This window comes from Arachis stenosperma, chromosome 10 (genome assembly GCF_014773155.1).
Source record: "Arachis stenosperma cultivar V10309 chromosome 10, arast.V10309.gnm1.PFL2, whole genome shotgun sequence".
In the NCBI taxonomy this organism is placed as follows: domain Eukaryota; kingdom Viridiplantae; phylum Streptophyta; class Magnoliopsida; order Fabales; family Fabaceae; genus Arachis; species Arachis stenosperma.
In genome coordinates, this window is record NC_080386.1 from 133,279,669 (window position 1) to 133,298,294 (window position 18,626).

The 18,626-nt window shown below is 28.0% G+C and overlaps 2 protein-coding genes across 2 annotated transcripts; both read left to right on the plus strand.

Annotated features, from left to right (window-relative positions):
• Positions 1 to 2,309: 2,309 nt before the first annotated feature.
• Positions 2,310 to 6,666, plus strand: LOC130954184 (uncharacterized). The gene is made up of 6 exons (XM_057880916.1): positions 2,310 to 3,523; positions 4,752 to 4,807; positions 4,918 to 5,151; positions 5,245 to 5,536; positions 5,974 to 6,170; positions 6,335 to 6,666. Exons 1-6 carry the CDS (start codon positions 2,630 to 2,632, stop codon positions 6,486 to 6,488), a joined length of 1,827 nt encoding a protein of 608 aa, XP_057736899.1. The 5' UTR covers positions 2,310 to 2,629; the 3' UTR covers positions 6,489 to 6,666.
• A 217-nt stretch (positions 6,667 to 6,883) lies between these two features.
• Positions 6,884 to 10,973, plus strand: LOC130957822 (cytochrome P450 704B1). The gene is made up of 6 exons (XM_057884667.1): positions 6,884 to 7,356; positions 7,729 to 7,944; positions 8,680 to 8,976; positions 9,169 to 9,546; positions 10,130 to 10,330; positions 10,794 to 10,973. The coding sequence occupies exons 1-6, from the start codon at positions 7,045 to 7,047 to the stop codon at positions 10,971 to 10,973; spliced, it is 1,584 nt and encodes a 527-aa protein (XP_057740650.1). The 5' UTR covers positions 6,884 to 7,044.
• Positions 10,974 to 18,626: the final 7,653 nt, after the last annotated feature.

Here is an 18,626-nt window from a genome sequence, read left to right on the forward strand (position 1 = left end):
ATTTAGCTCCTTCAATGTATTCAATATATATAATTTTTTAAAAAAAGTTACATTTAATTTATATTTTTCATTCAAAATTTTACTTATAATGTCCATGAAAATTGTGTGAGGTACTTATTAGCAATATCCTTCTATTACTGTAAAAGGCAGACTAATTACTTTTCAATTAAACTATAATATTTTTTATCATCCAATGATTGACTTCATTTTATGGTAATACAATTATTGACTTGGTTAATGCACCATTTAATTCCCGTCAAAATGAAAATAATTGTACCATTTTATGGAATAAGAAAAGAACATATATTATAAAATTATTAATAAATTGGTTAAATAAAATAATTAAGAATGGAAATGTCTATTTTTTTAATTCATAAAAAAGTTTAAATCATTTCCCACTTCAGACAAACATACAATTAAAACACTCATTCTAGTAATGTACTAATAAAATACACATATTACAATCACCTATACCATCAAAACACAATTAAAATTAAAGATTTGACAAACATAAATACATATTAAGGTTATTAATTGAAATTTTTATTAAAAATATATAAAAATAAAAAATAGCTAACTTGCACATGTTAAAAATATAATAATAAAATATTTTTAAATTTTTGATGTAATTAATACATTAAAAATATATAAAAAAATAAATTTTCAATAATTATTAATTAAATATTTTTTATGATATTTAAAAAAAATGTTAGAATTTTAGGAGAACATTATAATTTTTGGCTATTAGTTAGTTAGTAATGTTTAAAAATATGAGATAAAATATATTATTGAGTTACTAGTTAGACTAAAAAAATTAAACTAAAAAAATTAAATTAATAATTAAATAATAAAAAATAAATAAATTCTAATAGGATTGCTATACATCCAAGTATTTTTTTTCATCGAAATTTATTCAAGTAAGTGCAACACCAACAAAAACTACTCTCATTAAAACAGCGTCATTACACGTGCTTTTTCTTCTTCTCTTCTCTCCGCTTCTTCTTCTTTCAAATTCAAATTCACGCATACCTTCTCTTCTTCTTCTTTCAATTCACGCATACCTTCTCCTCTTTGTGCACGCAGATTCTTCTTCTTCTCTTTCGTTATTGTCATCACCAACAACACCAATATTTTGCTAATGGATTATTTTTCAATCGAATGGAATAAAATGCAATTACTGAACTGAATTGAATGGACGCAGGTATTCTGAATTGAATTGAATTGATAATATCTAAATTGTAGACACGTGTGTTTTGAATTTGATTTTATAGATAATGTTCCGTTTATTTAGTACTATACAATTGTTTTACTTTAATAACGTGTTCGCTTCATTATGCAGAAAATTGTTTTAAATTTGATTTTATATAATGGATAATGTTTCATTCATTTAGTACTATACAATTGTTTCACCTTAATATTCGGTTTATTATGAATTGAATTGAATGGATGCGGGTGTATTGAATTGAATTGATAATTTTTAAATTGTAGACAAACGTGTTTTAAATTTGATTTTATATAATGGATAATGTTCCGTTCATTTAGTACTATACAATTATTTCACCTTCGATTCATTATGCATAAAGCTCTTTTAAATTTGATTTTATATAATGGTATTTCACCTTAATAAATTTATGAATTGAATTGAATTATTTTGAATTGAATAGACCCAGTGTTATGAATTAAATTAAATTGAATTGATAATCTCTAAGAGAAAAGAAGAAAGAGGAGGAGAAAAAAAAGAAAAAAAATGCGTGTGCAAATTTGGAAGAAGAATAAAAAAAGAAGAAGAAGGAGAAGAAAAAGAAGGGAAGAAAAAGAACTGCACGAATTTGGAACAAGAAGAAGAAATAGAAGAAAAAAGAGAAGCAGAAAGAAAATGAGAAAGAAAATGAGAAGGAAAAGGAGAAGGAGCGCTTAATTTAAAAGGTTACAATAATTTGAATAGACTTAAACAAAAATTTGATTTGAATGTAAAATTTTATTCAAATTTTAATAGCTCTGATAATTTTTTTTAAGAATATATACCTTTAAAACACAAGTCAGCAAAATCCAAACAAAAAAGTAAAAGACATGTATTCTTAGTTAGCTAAATCTTAAAATTAAAACACTCGTGAATTCCACGTGCAGTGACACACATACATGATGAAGTGATGAACACACCACGCTCTTCCCATGGATAGAGCCAAGCGAACTTTAGTTTGGTTAGTAGTACTTTTGAATGAAAGAAAATTCTTGAAAAGTTCCAAGTAAATGTATATTAATTAGGTCATCATATGAGTATTTTTCTTTCCATAGAAAAGTATAGAAAACGTAAACACTCAAATCATATCAATAAAAAAGACCACGTCTGTCTCTTCCCCCTGTATTTCACTGACCCCTTCATCGTACTCCCTCAAATCCGTTGCTTCCATTTTTAATTACTACTATTACTTAATCAAATTACTTAATCAAATCCCACCCTATTAAAAACCCACCACTCCCATCTCAAAGCATCCTCATCACTACTCCAACCTCGTTTTCTTCACTCCTCGGTTTTCCCAACGTAACCGGTTTTTTTGCTTCTCTTAGTTTCGAACACTAATCTCCATTCGTAGCTAGCATAGAAGAAATTAAACAAACAAACAAAAAAATGGGCTCTGAAGTGGAAAGTCCTATTCCAAACGAAAACCACGATCCCAACGGTAATAACGTCAACAACGACGTGACCGTTACAAAAACTCTAACAATCGTGCAACCTCATTCGCTTCTCCCGAAGCCAACACCACCAGCTAAACTTAACGGCAATAACCGAAACGACGCCGTTTCGCGTTTGGCAGTCGGGAAATTCTTCCGCCAGCGCAGCAACGACTTGTCGTCTGCGATCTCAAGAGGCATCTCGTCAATCAAGCAATCCATCGAAAACGACGAGTCGTTTAACAAGAACGACAAGGACTCTAGTGGCGACGTTACGGAGTTCAATCTGCCGGGAGTCAAGGTGGTTGTGACGGAGAAAAAAGAAAACGACGTGTCGTTTTCGACGAAGGGACGAGTGATTAGCTTCTTCTCGAGGTCCAACTGCAGGGACTGCAGCGCGGTTAGGAGGTTATTCAGAGAGAGAGGGTTGAGGTTCGTGGAGATCAATGTCGACGTGTACGTGGAGAGAGAGAAGGAGCTGGTGGATCGGACGGGGAGCAAGACGGTGCCGAAGATCTTCTTCGACGGGGAACTGATCGGAGGGTTGGTGGAGCTGAACGTGATGATGAGGAGCGGCGACGGAGAATTGCAGCGGCGGTTGTTGAGGGAGGAGGGAGGGAAATGTTCCGGTGCTGACGCGCCTGCAGCGCCGGCATACGGATTTGATGATGACGTGGCAAAAGACGAAGAAGAAGAAGAAGAAGGGGAGATGGTGAGGGTTGTGAGGGTGATGAGGCAGAGATTGCCGATTCAGGACCGTTGGATTAAGATGAAGCTTGTGAGGAACTGTTTCAGTGGGACCGACTTAGTGGACTTTCTCCTTCATTATCTTCACTCTTCTCGTCCCAAGGTACGTTAATATATAATAACTATTTATTTTATTTTATTTTAGTATATTTTTAAGTATACAAAATTCTTGTACTGTTGATATGATATTATTAGGATTAGTTTAGTAAATGTTTTCAAATTTTGAACGTATGAAATTAAACTTTGGTACACATTCTGAACTTTCCTATCAGTTATCACGTTTTGTTGTATGTTGATTTTTTTTAAAAAAATTAAGTGTACATGATAGTTATTACATTAATTATTATATATTTGTGCACAAATATAAATATATGTAGTATTTAATTTATATTTTAATTTTAATATACATTTTATATAATAGATTAATTTAGTAACTGATTATCTTATAAGGAGAAAAATGCTAAGAGTTAGTGAAATTTATTATTTTTAATTGGCAATTAATTAATAATATTTAAAAGTATAGACTAAAAATATGTTATTAAATTGCTAAATTAAAAAATTAAACTAATAACCAAAATACTAGCTAAAAGTACTAAATTCTGCCTAATCTTGAATTTTTTCATCTTATAATTTGGCCAATTATTTTCATTGTTTTTTAATTACAATAGAAAATTAGAAAAGAACAACTAGGGGCCTAGCATAAGTGGTCCTAAGTACTAATGAGATCAAAAGTATAATAAACCAAACAAAGCCTGTTGGCTGGTGGGGGAGTCCCAAAGATATATGGACTCATTCCATTGACCCAAAATGAGAAAAAATGGCACATGGGTTTGAATGATTGATTCTTTTCTGGACTGTAAAATTTTCAAAAGTTTTGGTTATCATTTTCTTAATTAATTTGTAGAATTAAACAAAAACTTTATGTAATCAAATTGGATTAATCCAATAGTTAGCTCACTAGTTGGTTTAAGTAAGTGTTGGAAGTTTGAATTCCGCCTTATGTATGCAACATCTCATTAGTATTCAGTACCCCTTGACCTGTCAGTTGGGAGATACCGTGAGGAAAAAAAAAACATAAACTTATATGAAAGAGTAGTTGTTAGGATGATTCATTGATTTATGTTAAAGAAGTTTATAAAATAATGAAAACTAAGATATTTTACATTTACCTCTTAAATAATATTAGTGTATTACTAAATAGTAATAATACAATCCCGATTTCATAATTTAAAACTTTAAAATAAAATACCAAAGTAAATTATTTATTTATTTATTTATACTATAATATTAAGGCATATATCCTTATTTTCATTTCTAACAAAAATTTCCAGGCTGTGGAGATTGGAAAACAATTGTGCCAGAAGCACTTCATACATCATGTTTTGGGGTAAGAAAAGAACTCTTTGAAACTAATAACTAACTATACATATACATGAACCATATATAAGGGACACTCATAGTCTTATAGTGATTTTCTTATATGTTTTTCATATGTAGGGAAAATGATTTTGAGGAGGGAAACAACAATTTCTACAGATTCCTTGAGCATGAAGCATTTATCACCAAATGCTTCAATTTCAGAGGTGCCACAAATGATAGTGAACCAAAGGCTGCAGCTGAACTTTGTGACAGGATTACCAAGATTATGTCAGCTATTCTTGAGTCTTATGCTTCTGATGATAGAAAACATGTTGATTATGTGGCCATTAGTAAAAGTGAAGAATTTAGGAGGTATATTAAATGCTTCAAAACACCACAAATACTAAGTTTTTTTACTATGAATGCATAATTTGCAAATTAACAAGCCTACTCTTGGAAATGCAGGTATGTTAACATGACCCAGGATCTTCAGAGGGTGGATCTGTTGGAGCTATCAGAAAACGAGAAGCTTGCTTTCTTCTTGAATTTGTATAATGCAATGGTAATCCATGCTGTGATAAGAGTAGGAGTGGGGCAAGAAGGTGCAATTAACAGGAGATCCTTCTCTGATTTCCTGTATTTGATTGGAGGACATCCTTATTCTCCTAGTACTATCAAAAATGGTATTCTCAGAAGTAACAGAAGGTCACCATATTCATTAGTTAAGCCCTTCAGCACTGGAGACCCTCGGTTAGAGGTAATCTGATTTTTTTTTTATTTGTTATATATTTCTTCTGGTTGGTTCAAAATTCGCAATTATATATATCAAAGCTTAGTTGGTTTGACATAATACGATATTGATCTTATGTTTTGATGAATTTTGTTTTTTTTTTTTTTTTTACCTCTAAATTAAAAAAAGAACTGTTAGAAAAGTTTTCTTAAGCAGGGTAACATAATTGTATTGTATGTTCTGTTTTGCTTTGTTTTGAATAAGTGAGACACACACTTAAATAGTAAGTACTAATCATGAAACTATATATACTCTCTTGAAAGTCAAATTCATAAAAGAAAATTATCTACATAAAAATAAAAACAGTGCTGCAGCCTCAGTTTGTGTTTTCCAAATTGATTCACTTTTTTTCACTATAATTAAGTGAATACAAAGTAACAGTAACTTATTATTTCTAATTGCAGCTTGCTCTTCTGAAAATGAATCCGTTAATTCACTTTGGAATTTGTAATGGTACAAAGTCAAGCCCAAAAGTGAGGTTCTTCTCACCCCATAGAGTTGCAGAAGAACTGAGAGGTGCTGCAAGAGAGTTCTTTGCAAATGATGGAATTGAAGTTAATTTGGAGAAGAGAACCGTTTATCTAAGTCCCATTTTCAAGTGGTAAGCAAAATTTTTTTTCCTACTTTTCTTTAATATGGAGTTCATTAAATTAGTTGCATGTAAAGATTTTTTTTTATGCTTTTAGATGGTTTTTGCTTATTTAAGAAATATTATTTATAAATAAAAACAATTTAATGGTAAATTCGTAATTACAAAATTGACAGGTATGGCATGGATTTTGGACAAGAGAGAAACATTCTAAATTGGATGATAAGTTACTTGGATCCAAATAAAGCAGGCCTTGTGACACATCTCTTGAGTGATGCTGCTTCTGTTAATATCTCATACAAGAATTATGATTGGTCAATAAATTCTTGAGTAGTAGTATTGAACAAATTTTGATTCATCTCCTATCGCCACCAAATTCTTGAGATGTTCATTGTAATTTTGAAGGGTGTGTGGGACAACATGTGTATATACATCTTTTTACATGATAAAAATTTATTGATGATTCAAATTAAATCCTTCAAGTAAAAATATAAAAAATAAGAATTTATCCGCTCAATCTAATTTTTGTCATGTCATTATTGACTTAACTATGCATGCATTTACTAATATTAACGGCAAGGACCAAAATCAAATATTTAAATTTTACCTGAACCAATAAAAATATAAAGAGTAGCTTTTTTAGGCATAAATTATATTCCATAATTTCAAGAAATTTAATTAGGTCAAGGGCATGAAACAAATGAACCTTTTCATGCATTCAAAGATTGTGACAACATGTTGCTTTGCTAAAACCACACACATAAAGGAAACCACTAACATACCTACATCCTAACCATCTCTTGACATCCTTTAATTAATATAAAGAAGCTCATCAATTAATCACCATTGCATTCATTTTTTATGACACATTACTAGGTTCTAAAAAATGGGACAAGAGACAAGCCCTTCATTAGAATGCAACATGGGAAGTTTGGTGCTATTGATGTTAATGTTTGTTTCATGGATGCTAGTACATAGATGGAGTCAGAGGAACAATAAAGGCCCCAAGACTTGGCCTTTTCTTGGGTCTGTGATTGAATTGTTGATGAACTATGATAGGATGCATGATTGGCTTGTTCAATATTTGGCCAAGTCAAAAACTGTTGTGGTTCAAATGCCATTTACAACCCATACTTACATTGCTGATCCTGTTAATGTGGAACATGTGCTCAAGACCAATTTCAATAACTATCCAAAGGTAAAATCCAAATTACATCCTTTCTTTTCCTTTCAATGGTGGGTACTAAATTCTTAGTTGAGGATTTGTTTGGAAGATTAAACTTATTTCAACCATAGTATATTTGTATAGTTGTTTTTGTTTTATATAATCATTTATATGAAAATAAATTTATTTACTAGTATTACTAAAAAGTGGTTTTGAGATAAAATTACTATAAAAAGAGGCTTGCTAACATATATATTCTAAGGTCATATTTTAAGCACATCCTAAAAAAATATTTTACTTAAAATTATCAAAAAGATTAAAAAAATTATATTTTTAATACACTAAGTCATTAACTACATAAAAAATTAAAAAAATTTCTGTTATTATGCTCTTAAAATAATGCAGGGTGAAGTGTATCATTCTTATATGGAGGTATTGCTTGGAGATGGGATATTTAATGTTGATGGTGAACTTTGGAGGAAACAGAGAAAGACAGCAAGCTTAGAGTTTGCATCAAGAAATTTGAGGGATTTCAGTACAAAAGTTTTCAGAGAGTATGCTTTAAAATTATCTACCATTCTCTCCCAAGCTTCTTTCCTCAACAAAGAAATAGATATGCAGGTGCCTGCAAATATTCACATTCATTAATTTTTGGTCTTATTTTTATGATTTTACTTTAACTCTTCATTTTTTGTTTTGATTTTGATGGACAATTCGTTTTCTAACCAAAGTAGATTATAATTCAAGCCTTATTTATTAAAGGTTTAATTACTTTGCTGTCCCTATAATTTCATTGAATTTTCAATTAGATCTTTATACTTTTTTTCTTTTCAATTGGATCCATGTACCATATCAAAATGTAACTAAGTCTCTGTCGCCACAAAAACATTGAAATCAATTGAATATTCTATTTAACAAAATAGAATATTCAGTCAAGTATTAGACATATTTGTTTTGTTTAATAGAATATTACGTTGATTCCAATATTTTTGTCACAACATAGACTTAATTACAAAATCTGATATAATATAGTTATATAGGGACCCAATTAAAAAGAAAAAAATATAAGGACTTAATTTAAAATTTTAGTAAGAACCGGCCGAGTAATTAAATCTTATAAAAAAAAGTAGCATTTTTCATGGTTAAAAACCAAATTGTTATTTTATTTTAATTAGAGACCAAGTTGGCCAAGAAAAATAGTAGTTAGAAACCAAATTGGCTATTCAATCTAACAAAATGTTTTGAATACAAATATTTTTAAAAGCATTTGATTTAGGTATCTATGATTATTTGTTGGTTTCTAATTCCTATACTAAATCTAAGCCAAAATACAAACATCAATCTCCAATTTTGTAGGAGTTGTTGATGAGAATGACTTTAGACTCAATATGTAAGGTTGGATTTGGAGTGGAAATTGGAACCTTGGCTCCTAATTTACCAGAAAATTCTTTTGCTCAAGCCTTTGACACTGCAAACACCATTGTCACACTTCGCTTCATCGATCCGCTATGGCGAATCAAGAAGTTTCTAAACATTGGTTCAGAAGCACAACTTGAAAGAAGCATGAAAGCCATTGATGATTTCACTTACAATGTCATTCGGAGAAGGAAAGCAGAGATAGAGCTTGCTAAAAACAATGGACAACAAAGTAAGGTATATATTTATACAAATTAGTCCTCGAATCATCGAAGTATAACAAATTAGTCCCTAAAAAATGTACGTTATATTACAAGTTTTCGAATGATTATAATACTTTATTTCTCCAAAAATCTTAAATCATAACAATTTTAATACATCATTAGAGTGTGATAAATTGGTTTTCATTTTTTTTCTTGTTGAAATCAGATAAAGCATGATATATTATCAAGATTTATAGAGCTAGGGGGAAATAATGCAACAGACAAGAGTCTAAGAGATGTTGTGTTGAACTTTGTGATCGCCGGCCGAGACACGACGGCGACAACTCTGTCGTGGGCGATATACATGGTGATGACACATGCTCATGTTGCTGACAAACTTTACTTGGAGCTCAAGACATTTGAGGAGAACAGAGCAAAAGATGAAGGTGTTACTCTGAATCAATGTGACATTGGAGACTCTGAATCATTCAATCAAAGAGTGGAGCAATTTTCAAAGTTTTTGAATAAAGATTCATTAGAGAGATTGCATTATTTGCATGCAGTCATTACAGAGACACTAAGGTTGTATCCAGCAGTTCCTCAGGTATGTACCGGTGCATCTCTTGTATTTTTTTTTAACAAGAAAACTCGACACAATATAATGGAGCGAAAGAACATAAACAAACAAAAAAACAAAACTAAAAAATAAATCTAATCTATTGTTATTTCCTATGTTACCATCAACAACAAAAAAAATTTACATTACTTCATTTTTTATAGTTCGATGTTGTTATTCCCTATGTTACCATCAACAACAAAAAGAATTTACATTACTTCATTTTTTATAGTTCGAAAACGACCTGTTAATAATTTTCGCAATACTTGATTTTTGTTCTAGAATATCTTTTTGTTTTTTTTCAGTCAAACATTTTAAATAACCGCAATGAACCACTTCTTACACTTCTTCCTACTAAAAATTTCTGTCCAACCTTCAAAATGTTACTTTAATGTGTCTAGAACAGGATATAGTCTATTATTAACGACGGTTTTAAATTGCAGTTACAATTCCAAATATAAATATATTGCGACGGCATGACGTGATAGACTTTGCAATCTAAAACCATAAATTCGATCAATTTTCAGTGCAGCCTTAATTTCTTGTATGATATATCAATGGTTGAATGTAGGATCCTAAGGGAGTGTTAGAGGATGATGTGTTACCAGATGGAACAAAAATAAAAGCAGGGGGAATGGTAACATATGTTCCATACTCTATGGGAAGAATGGAATATAATTGGGGACCTGATGCACCTTCATTCATTCCTGAAAGATGGTTCAAAGATGGTGTTCTCCAAAATGAATCTCCATTCAAATTCACTGCTTTTCAGGTAACTTCATCACCCTTCAAATATTGTTATAGGATTGCACATATGTGATGAATTAATTATTCAAATATGGAAACAATTTCATGAGTTTTTTATCTTATAAAATGGTAATATGTTTAAGAAAAGACAGTTTTATTAAAAAACAGAACTAACTAATCATAAGACAAAGGGTCGACTCCAAGTCATTTTTTTTAACAATTTGGAGTCGAACTTTTATTTTATATTATTATGGATACAAAAATAATTAAACTTGACTATCAACTGCACTTATTACAAAATATGATTGACTACAAATTTAAGCAAAGAGACGTAATTTTAAAAAAAAAAATTGTACGATTTTTTCGGTCTAAATAAAGTAGGACTTCAGGAAAAAGATTTGATTTGAGTAATCTAACAAAAAATTATCAGTTTTAATTTTTTTTTAAGTAGAAAGACATGAATAATATTTTAAGTATGGATTTTTCAGGGAGGGCCAAGGATATGCCTTGGGAAGGACTCAGCATACCTACAAATGAGGATGGTGATGGCTATTTTGTGCAGATTTTATAAGTTTAATTTGGTGGCTGGTCACCAAGTTAATTATAGAATGATGACTATTTTGTCAATGGCACATGGCTTGAAGCTAACCATACAAAGGCGCCTTTGATCTATAATCTCATCACATTTTTTATGTGATGCAATAAATAAATAAATCTTTCATAATTAAGATTTTCATTATTATTTATTTGCATGATGTAGTTATAGGTGTTGCTTATTTCATTCAAAAGAGAAAGAAAGAGAAATGAATTGAACTAGCAATTAGGGGGGACAAAATAACAAGTAGTTCTTGTTCTAAAATAAAATAATGTAATATGTAACCTGAAATCAAAAGATAATGTCATATACTAACTAAAATTTTCAAACTTCAAAACTATTTATTAAGAAGAATGTTTTATATACTCTTTATATATCTCTCTTATACACTTTATATTTTTAATATTACAAATAATGATAAAATATAAAAAAATAACAAAATTTTCTTTTATACTATAAAAAGATGGAAAAAAACTTTCTATACAAAAAATAATACAAATATCATTTTATTATAATTATTATTGGATCCAAACAATGGACTATTAAGTTACAAAATGAACATCTCTCATACTATCTAGAATAACTATCCGAGTACTAGGGATAATAAACATCTTCCCAAAAGCTTAAACTGATTTTGGGGTTCACCAATGATCGAACTCTTACTATGTTATGATACTACTCATCCTAAAAATTTCAGCTAATGGAAAAAGATAACACTAATAGTTATATCTCTAATACTCTATAAATTTGTAAAAATATTCAATTGGCTGCTCGTACTTTCCCTTATTATTAATGCTAATTAATAGTACTAGCGATGACATAATCAACAATCCATCATATGGGAGTTTTTTTTTTTTGAAAAAAAAGCTCAATACATCATACTAGAGCATCCATGAAAAAATATTAGACAAATAAAACAAACTAAGCATCATATGTGTTTAGTTACCAAAATACATACAATGATAACAAAATTAAATTCCAAACAGTTATATTAGAAACCCATGTAATAACACAAAAGAGTAGCAACCTAAGATGAAAACAAAGGTCTTAATCTTGTGCTTCCTAGAACAAACACACACAACCTAACTATTTTGATTTTACAGTTGAAACTTCAAAGATAGGATTTTGGTCATCAACAAGTTTGAAGGAACAAAAGTCACCAGCATTCAATTTGCATTCTTTTGCAAAATTCAACCATCCTTCAGAAAAAGCACCGCGTGCTAACAATTTCACTGGCCGTAAAATTTCTCCAAATTTCAGATTCACAAGTTTTCCAAGACAATCATTGTGCCTACGACAAAATCCATTTGGTATGAACTGCAAAAATAAATAAATAAACAAATAAAATGAAAAGACAACTCTATGAATAAGTGGCTTATATTACGCAATAGGCACAATTTTGATGAAAAATCAGGTGCAATTAATTTCATATGAAAATGATAATTGAGAGTTTTAAATCTGTCAAATTATTTAATAACTATTAGTAACTGCACTTGAATTTTTGTCTATTATTTTCCAAATTTTAGGATATCCATCTCTTTTTCATATTTTTAAAATTTTTACTTATAAGTTATAATTATAATCTTACCACAGTAGATCCACTAAGGTGATAATCTTTAATTTCAAGGATAAATTCATTATCCTGCATGTTGGGAGCTCCTGCAAAAATATATAAGGAATGAAAATATATTTATAGAAATTAAAATAATAGAATAAATCATGTATTCATTTTGCTCTAAGCCTTTAGATGCTTTAGACAAAAATTTTTTCTTATTTTAAAACCAACTAAATCTTTAAATTAATAATCTACTCAAATAAGAAATTAAACTCTCAAAAACCAATTGTAAATATGGCATGACATGATCATTGTATACACCAAAGTAAAATGGAGAAAAAAAAAAAGGGGAAAGAATAATATTTACTGTCACGGATTCTCATGAAAGTTCCATCACTGCTTCTTTTTCTTTTTCTAGATTGACTGGTTTGCCCTTGCACTTTCTTTGGCTGAGGGAGGCTTTGATAATGGTCTGCTACATACCATAACAATTAAATAAAAAAAAAGCGAATAATATATATTATTTTTAAAAAGAATAATTATTGAAAATCTCAATTCATCCTCTAATATTCTTTTTAATACTAAAAACTAAAAAGAGTAAAAACCTTAAATATATTTTTTTTTCAAATTTAAATTCTCTAAAGTTTGAATTTCACTTTAAAGAATAAAGTGTGATCTCTCACTATTTATTTCATAGATGAGACAAAAAAAAATGAGAAAAAAATCACACTTTATCCTTTAAAGTGAATATTTAAAATTTAGAGGATTCAATTTTTTTTTCTAAAAATATCAATAATTTTCTTATTTAAAAATTAATATGATAATTAGGAGAATAAGTTAGAAGTTAAAACTTCAAATCATTTTTTTATAAAAAATATCAAAAATTCAAAATTCAAAATTTCTTTATCTAAAAATTAAGAGGACAATTAAAACAATGATGAATTATGACTCACAATCATTTTTCTAATCATAATACTAATTTCTACCAAAATTGGGCTCTTTTTCTTTATAACTTAACCTTAATTCAACTCAAGATTGTTCAACAACTCTAATAACATCTTCCAAGCAATATATTAGTAGTAACTTTATATTAAACAACAACATCATCAATAATAATAATAATAATAATAATAATAATAATAATAATAATAATAAATGATGAAACAATTAAAAATCATGAAACCTGGCAAGTTTTGGTGGCAAAGGCTTATTGGTTGCTGTTTGGGTCTGATGAGAAAAAAGTTGAAGGAAAGTGGAGTGTCCTTAATCATCTCAAATACACAAACATCCCCAAATTTTAAGCCAAAAGCCTCGGAAACATTTTTCCAACCAGCACTGAAAGTAGCTCTATCACCACAAAATCTTAACAGAATATCCCATCTCATGTTACCATTAACTCCAATTTTGGCTTTTCCCTCTAACCCACGTAAGTGCCCTCTCGAAAACTCGATTGGTATACGCTGTTCCAAAATCATGGTTTATAAGAAAATAAAACACAAAATAATGTTACAACTTACAACATAGTCAGAAATTACTAAGTAGCTTATTTACACAATTTTTTTCGGACATTTTGTTTATAAATCTAATATTATATATATAAAAAAAGGAAATTGATTAAAAACATGATGAATAATCTCCGTTCCAATAATTCCGCAAGTTTTATCTACTAAGCATGAGTTTGACCTTTTAATTTCAATTAAGTATTGTTTAATTTCACAACCGCAATATCTGCAACAACTAATATAACAATAATTAGGTATATTTTTAAGAAGGTAGTTTTCATTATCGTAAAAATTAAGATTACACAAAAATACTATATTTGGTTGGTTATTAAAAAAAATTAATATTGTAGTCTTCTCAAAAATAAAATAAATAAATTTATGCAATGCATATAAAAAGAAAATGTGAAATAAAATTTCATAAAAAAAGAAAAGATATGGAGAGAAAATTACCAGTAGATCATGTGAAATATAAGATCTTTGCATTTCTAGTATAAAGCAAGGATATTTTGAGTTTAGGCAGAAAACTTGGGCTCTATTCATCAATGCTTTTCTGCTTTGAAATTCTAATACCAACGGTTTATTATCCTTTTTCTTCGGAGCAATTTTTGAATCACTTTGAACTCTTTTAAGTCTTTCACTACAAGCTCCTGCAAATTCAAATTAAATAAATTCAACTACTTTAACTATTTCTAAGGTAGAAGAAATTCATCAAAATAGCGTGCATAATCAAATATGGGATTTTACAACTTTTGTAAACCTAAATTTTCAATTAAAAAAAATGAACAAAATTAATTTTTTTACATATAAAATAAAAACAATAAAATATATTTTTTTGTTTTGTTTAAAAATTTCGTTTTGTTTTGAAAGTTTTTTATTTGTATCAGCTAATGTTTTTAAAAAATTTAGTGTCAAATAAACAATAATTTTATAAGAATAACTATTGACACAAACAACTCAAAAATAATTATCATATATTATAACTCTGCAAAGGAAAACTTTTGAAAACAAAATTAAAACTTAAGATTAGACAAATTTTATGGAAAAAAGTACTTTAGTAATTAAAAGTAGAAAGTATTTTGAAACTATTTTTTACCTGCTCTACTCTTTCTTCTAAATTGTTCTTGCTTTTCATTAACTATCTCAATAGGTTGATCATCATCTTCATCATCATCGTTATCATCATTTCTATCTTCACCTTGATGGTGATCATTATGACTTCTCAAACTCGAATAGTCAATCGACGTAGCACTCAAATCAAACACTATGAGTTCAAATTTAGATTTTCCTTTATATTCAAAAACTACAAAATACTGATGTTTTAATTCTAATAATTCCACAACTCTTCTCCAACCTTCAGTCAGCCATATACTATCGTCTTCTTTCTTACTCCATTTTACCTTTATTTTGTCACCAGTTGGTAACTCCAATAATATTGGATTTGCTATTCCTTTCCAATATTTCTTCACAAATTTTTTTGTCACTTTCTGAAAAAAAAAAAAAAAGCAATAATATATAACAATATTAATAGCATGAAAATTAAATTTCATCAATTAACAAAAAAATTTGTACATACATTGTTTAATAATTTCTCAACACAATTTTTATCTTTTTTACTACAATGAATAGAAATGCATTGAATTTATATGGTATGAAGAAGAATTTAAATAATAATACGAACCGTTTCATCATAAAGGTTGGGATGACGAAGAACCTTAAAAAACATGTTATGGTGGGGCATGTTTGTTTGTTGACGATGGAAAAGAAGAACTGAGAATGAAAAAGAGTTGGAAAATAAAAACTAATAGCTGTGACTTGTGAAGAGTGATGAGATTAGGGTAACGGAATCGATTTCAAGGCGTTATTTATATAAAAAACTAATGTAGACTTGTAGAGTACGCTTTTTGCCTTGGTCACGCTACAGTTTTTTAGAAGAAAAATATTTTTTAAAAATTAAAACAATAAACAAGTTTTTTTAAAATTTAAAATATGAAAAAAATAACTGAATTATTTAACATAAATTCAGTTTGACAAAATAATCCAACATTCACTATTTGGCAGAATATTTTGGGAGTCACTTAAAAACTAAAGATATTATTAATATGTGGTTTAAGAATATATTTTAAAGATATTATAGAAAGAAATATTTTATTAAAAAATTATTACAAAGATAATTTTTTTTATATTTTTAATATATTAAGTACATAAAAATTTAAATTTTTTATTATTATATTTTTAAATTGTGATCTTAAAACATAATATAGTTAAATTCTTTAAGATAAGATAAAATTTTTAATACATCTAATATGTTAAAAATATATTCAAAAGACTTGAAATTTTAAAATGCAAATAAATGTTGAAATAAAAATAGAAATTAATTTGTCCAATAACTCAGAATGCTTATTTTTTATTCCATTCCTCCTTAATTGTATTTCTCCCTAATCTTTGCTGCTGATTGCAGATGAACCGTTTCTCTATTTGGACCTTCGTGCCCCTTTTATCGTAAAAAAAAAAATTTACTAAAATAATTTTACTTTTTTATTTTTAATATTCAATTAACTTTTTAAATTATGATTTACTGTTGTATTTTTCTAAAATGTTGGATGATTTAATGTACAAAGTATAAATCGGACGGTCCGATCCGTCCGATTTTTAGGTACACAAATCGGACCGTCCAATTTCTGTACTCGGATCGTTCGATTTGTGTTGAAAAAATTAGAAAAATTTGGAGTACACAAATCCAATTTGTGTACTCCGATTTGTATACTCCAAACTTTTTAAATTTTTTAAACACAAATTGAAGGGTCCGATTTATATACTTCTCATAGTTTAAAAAATACCAAAAATTATCACGTTAAAGTATAACACTCATTCTAATTTCATATCTAAATTTTTTAACCAAATAATTTGGTTTAGATAATTAACGACTAAAAACGTTTATAAAAATATTTATTAAATTAAATTTCAAATTTTCATTAATAATAATATTAATTTGTGCTTTTAAAATACATATTAGCTAAACTCTTAAAACTCTAAAAATTAATATTCATATAGACACAAATATATTTAATCTAGCCTTTTAACAAAAGACGCCTAAATATTTTTTTTGTGACTATACACCTAAATGATATTTGATGTGGTAATATTTGCTCTATCAATATTAAACATACACTATACATACTTGAAACTCTTCCTATAATATATTACTATTATAATAATAATAATAATAATAATATAATTAAAATCAGAAAACCTAAAAAAAAAGTAAACGCTTATAGTCTTTATTAAAAGTTAATAATAAAAACCGTTGAATAATTTAATAAATTTGGTTAAATTATTATCTATTAATTTTTCATAAAGACAAAATAGGTGTGAATTTCTACGAAAAAAATAAAAAACAAACACAATCCAACCTTCAACTGAAAATACGTTACATACTTTCATGGATACTTAATACATAATATACATAGTGCTAGTTAGGATAATATTCTCCATACATATCCATTTGATAATTACTACAAAAAAGATTCATTCTCACCATAACTTAAAATATATATATATATATATATATACAACACTAACAAGATATGATTTCATTTTTATGAACGATGCTCCTCCTTAGAAATGGAAACATGGAACACAAAATTAGTGGGGTCAGTGAGTTCAAAATAACAAATATCTCCAACAACTAATTTGCATTCTCTTGCGAATTGAATCCAACCTTTACAAAACGAACCAGAATTCAACACTCTCACAATCCACGATTCTTCTCCAACTTTAAGTGTCACATCTTTCCCAACACATCTTTCATTCCTGCGAATAAACTTCCTTGGTATTTTCTGCAAAAATAAAAATGTCTTTAATTATATAGTATACAATAACCACAAAAATATAGTAATATATATTAATATATAATATACAAAATTCTGGTAATTAATTCGTACTACGAGTGTTGATGCCTTCAATTTAGATTTTGTTATCGGAATCTCGAATTGATTGTTCGTCTGCCTATTGGGACCTTCGGACTCTGTTTAGACATAAAAAAAAATAAGAAAAAAAAGTTTAGATTTTGTAACCAAAAATAAAATAAAATACAACAACAACCAAAATAAAATAAAATAAATCGCATAATAATATATTTTAAAAAATAACAAAAATAGGAAAATTCTAAATATAATCTACTTTATGCTATAAGAATATATTTTAAAAATATACTAGTAAATTTTTTCACATTTGTCTGTATTCAATATATTAAAAATAAAAAATATTCTTTAATAATTTTTAGTAAACTTTTAATAAGATTATTAATTTTTTATTTTTTATTTTTTTTCAATATTTTTTATTTTATAAATTTTGTGAAAAAAAATAAAAACAAGAGATAAAAACAAAAAATAACATTTTATTATTTTTACTGTTTTTATTTTTTCTTTTACAAAATAAAAAAAACATACAAATAATAAAAATTACTGAAAATAAAAATAAAAAAATAAAACTACAAACCAAACACATCTAGAATTTTATTAATTAATAATAATAAAAAATAAATTAATTAATTAATTGATTAAAGTTAGAACCTTGGAATTGATGAGGATAAGATGATGATGATCCTTCTGTGACTCGGATGATGTAAATTTTGAAGGAATGGGGTTCAACTTTCGTCATCATTTCGAAT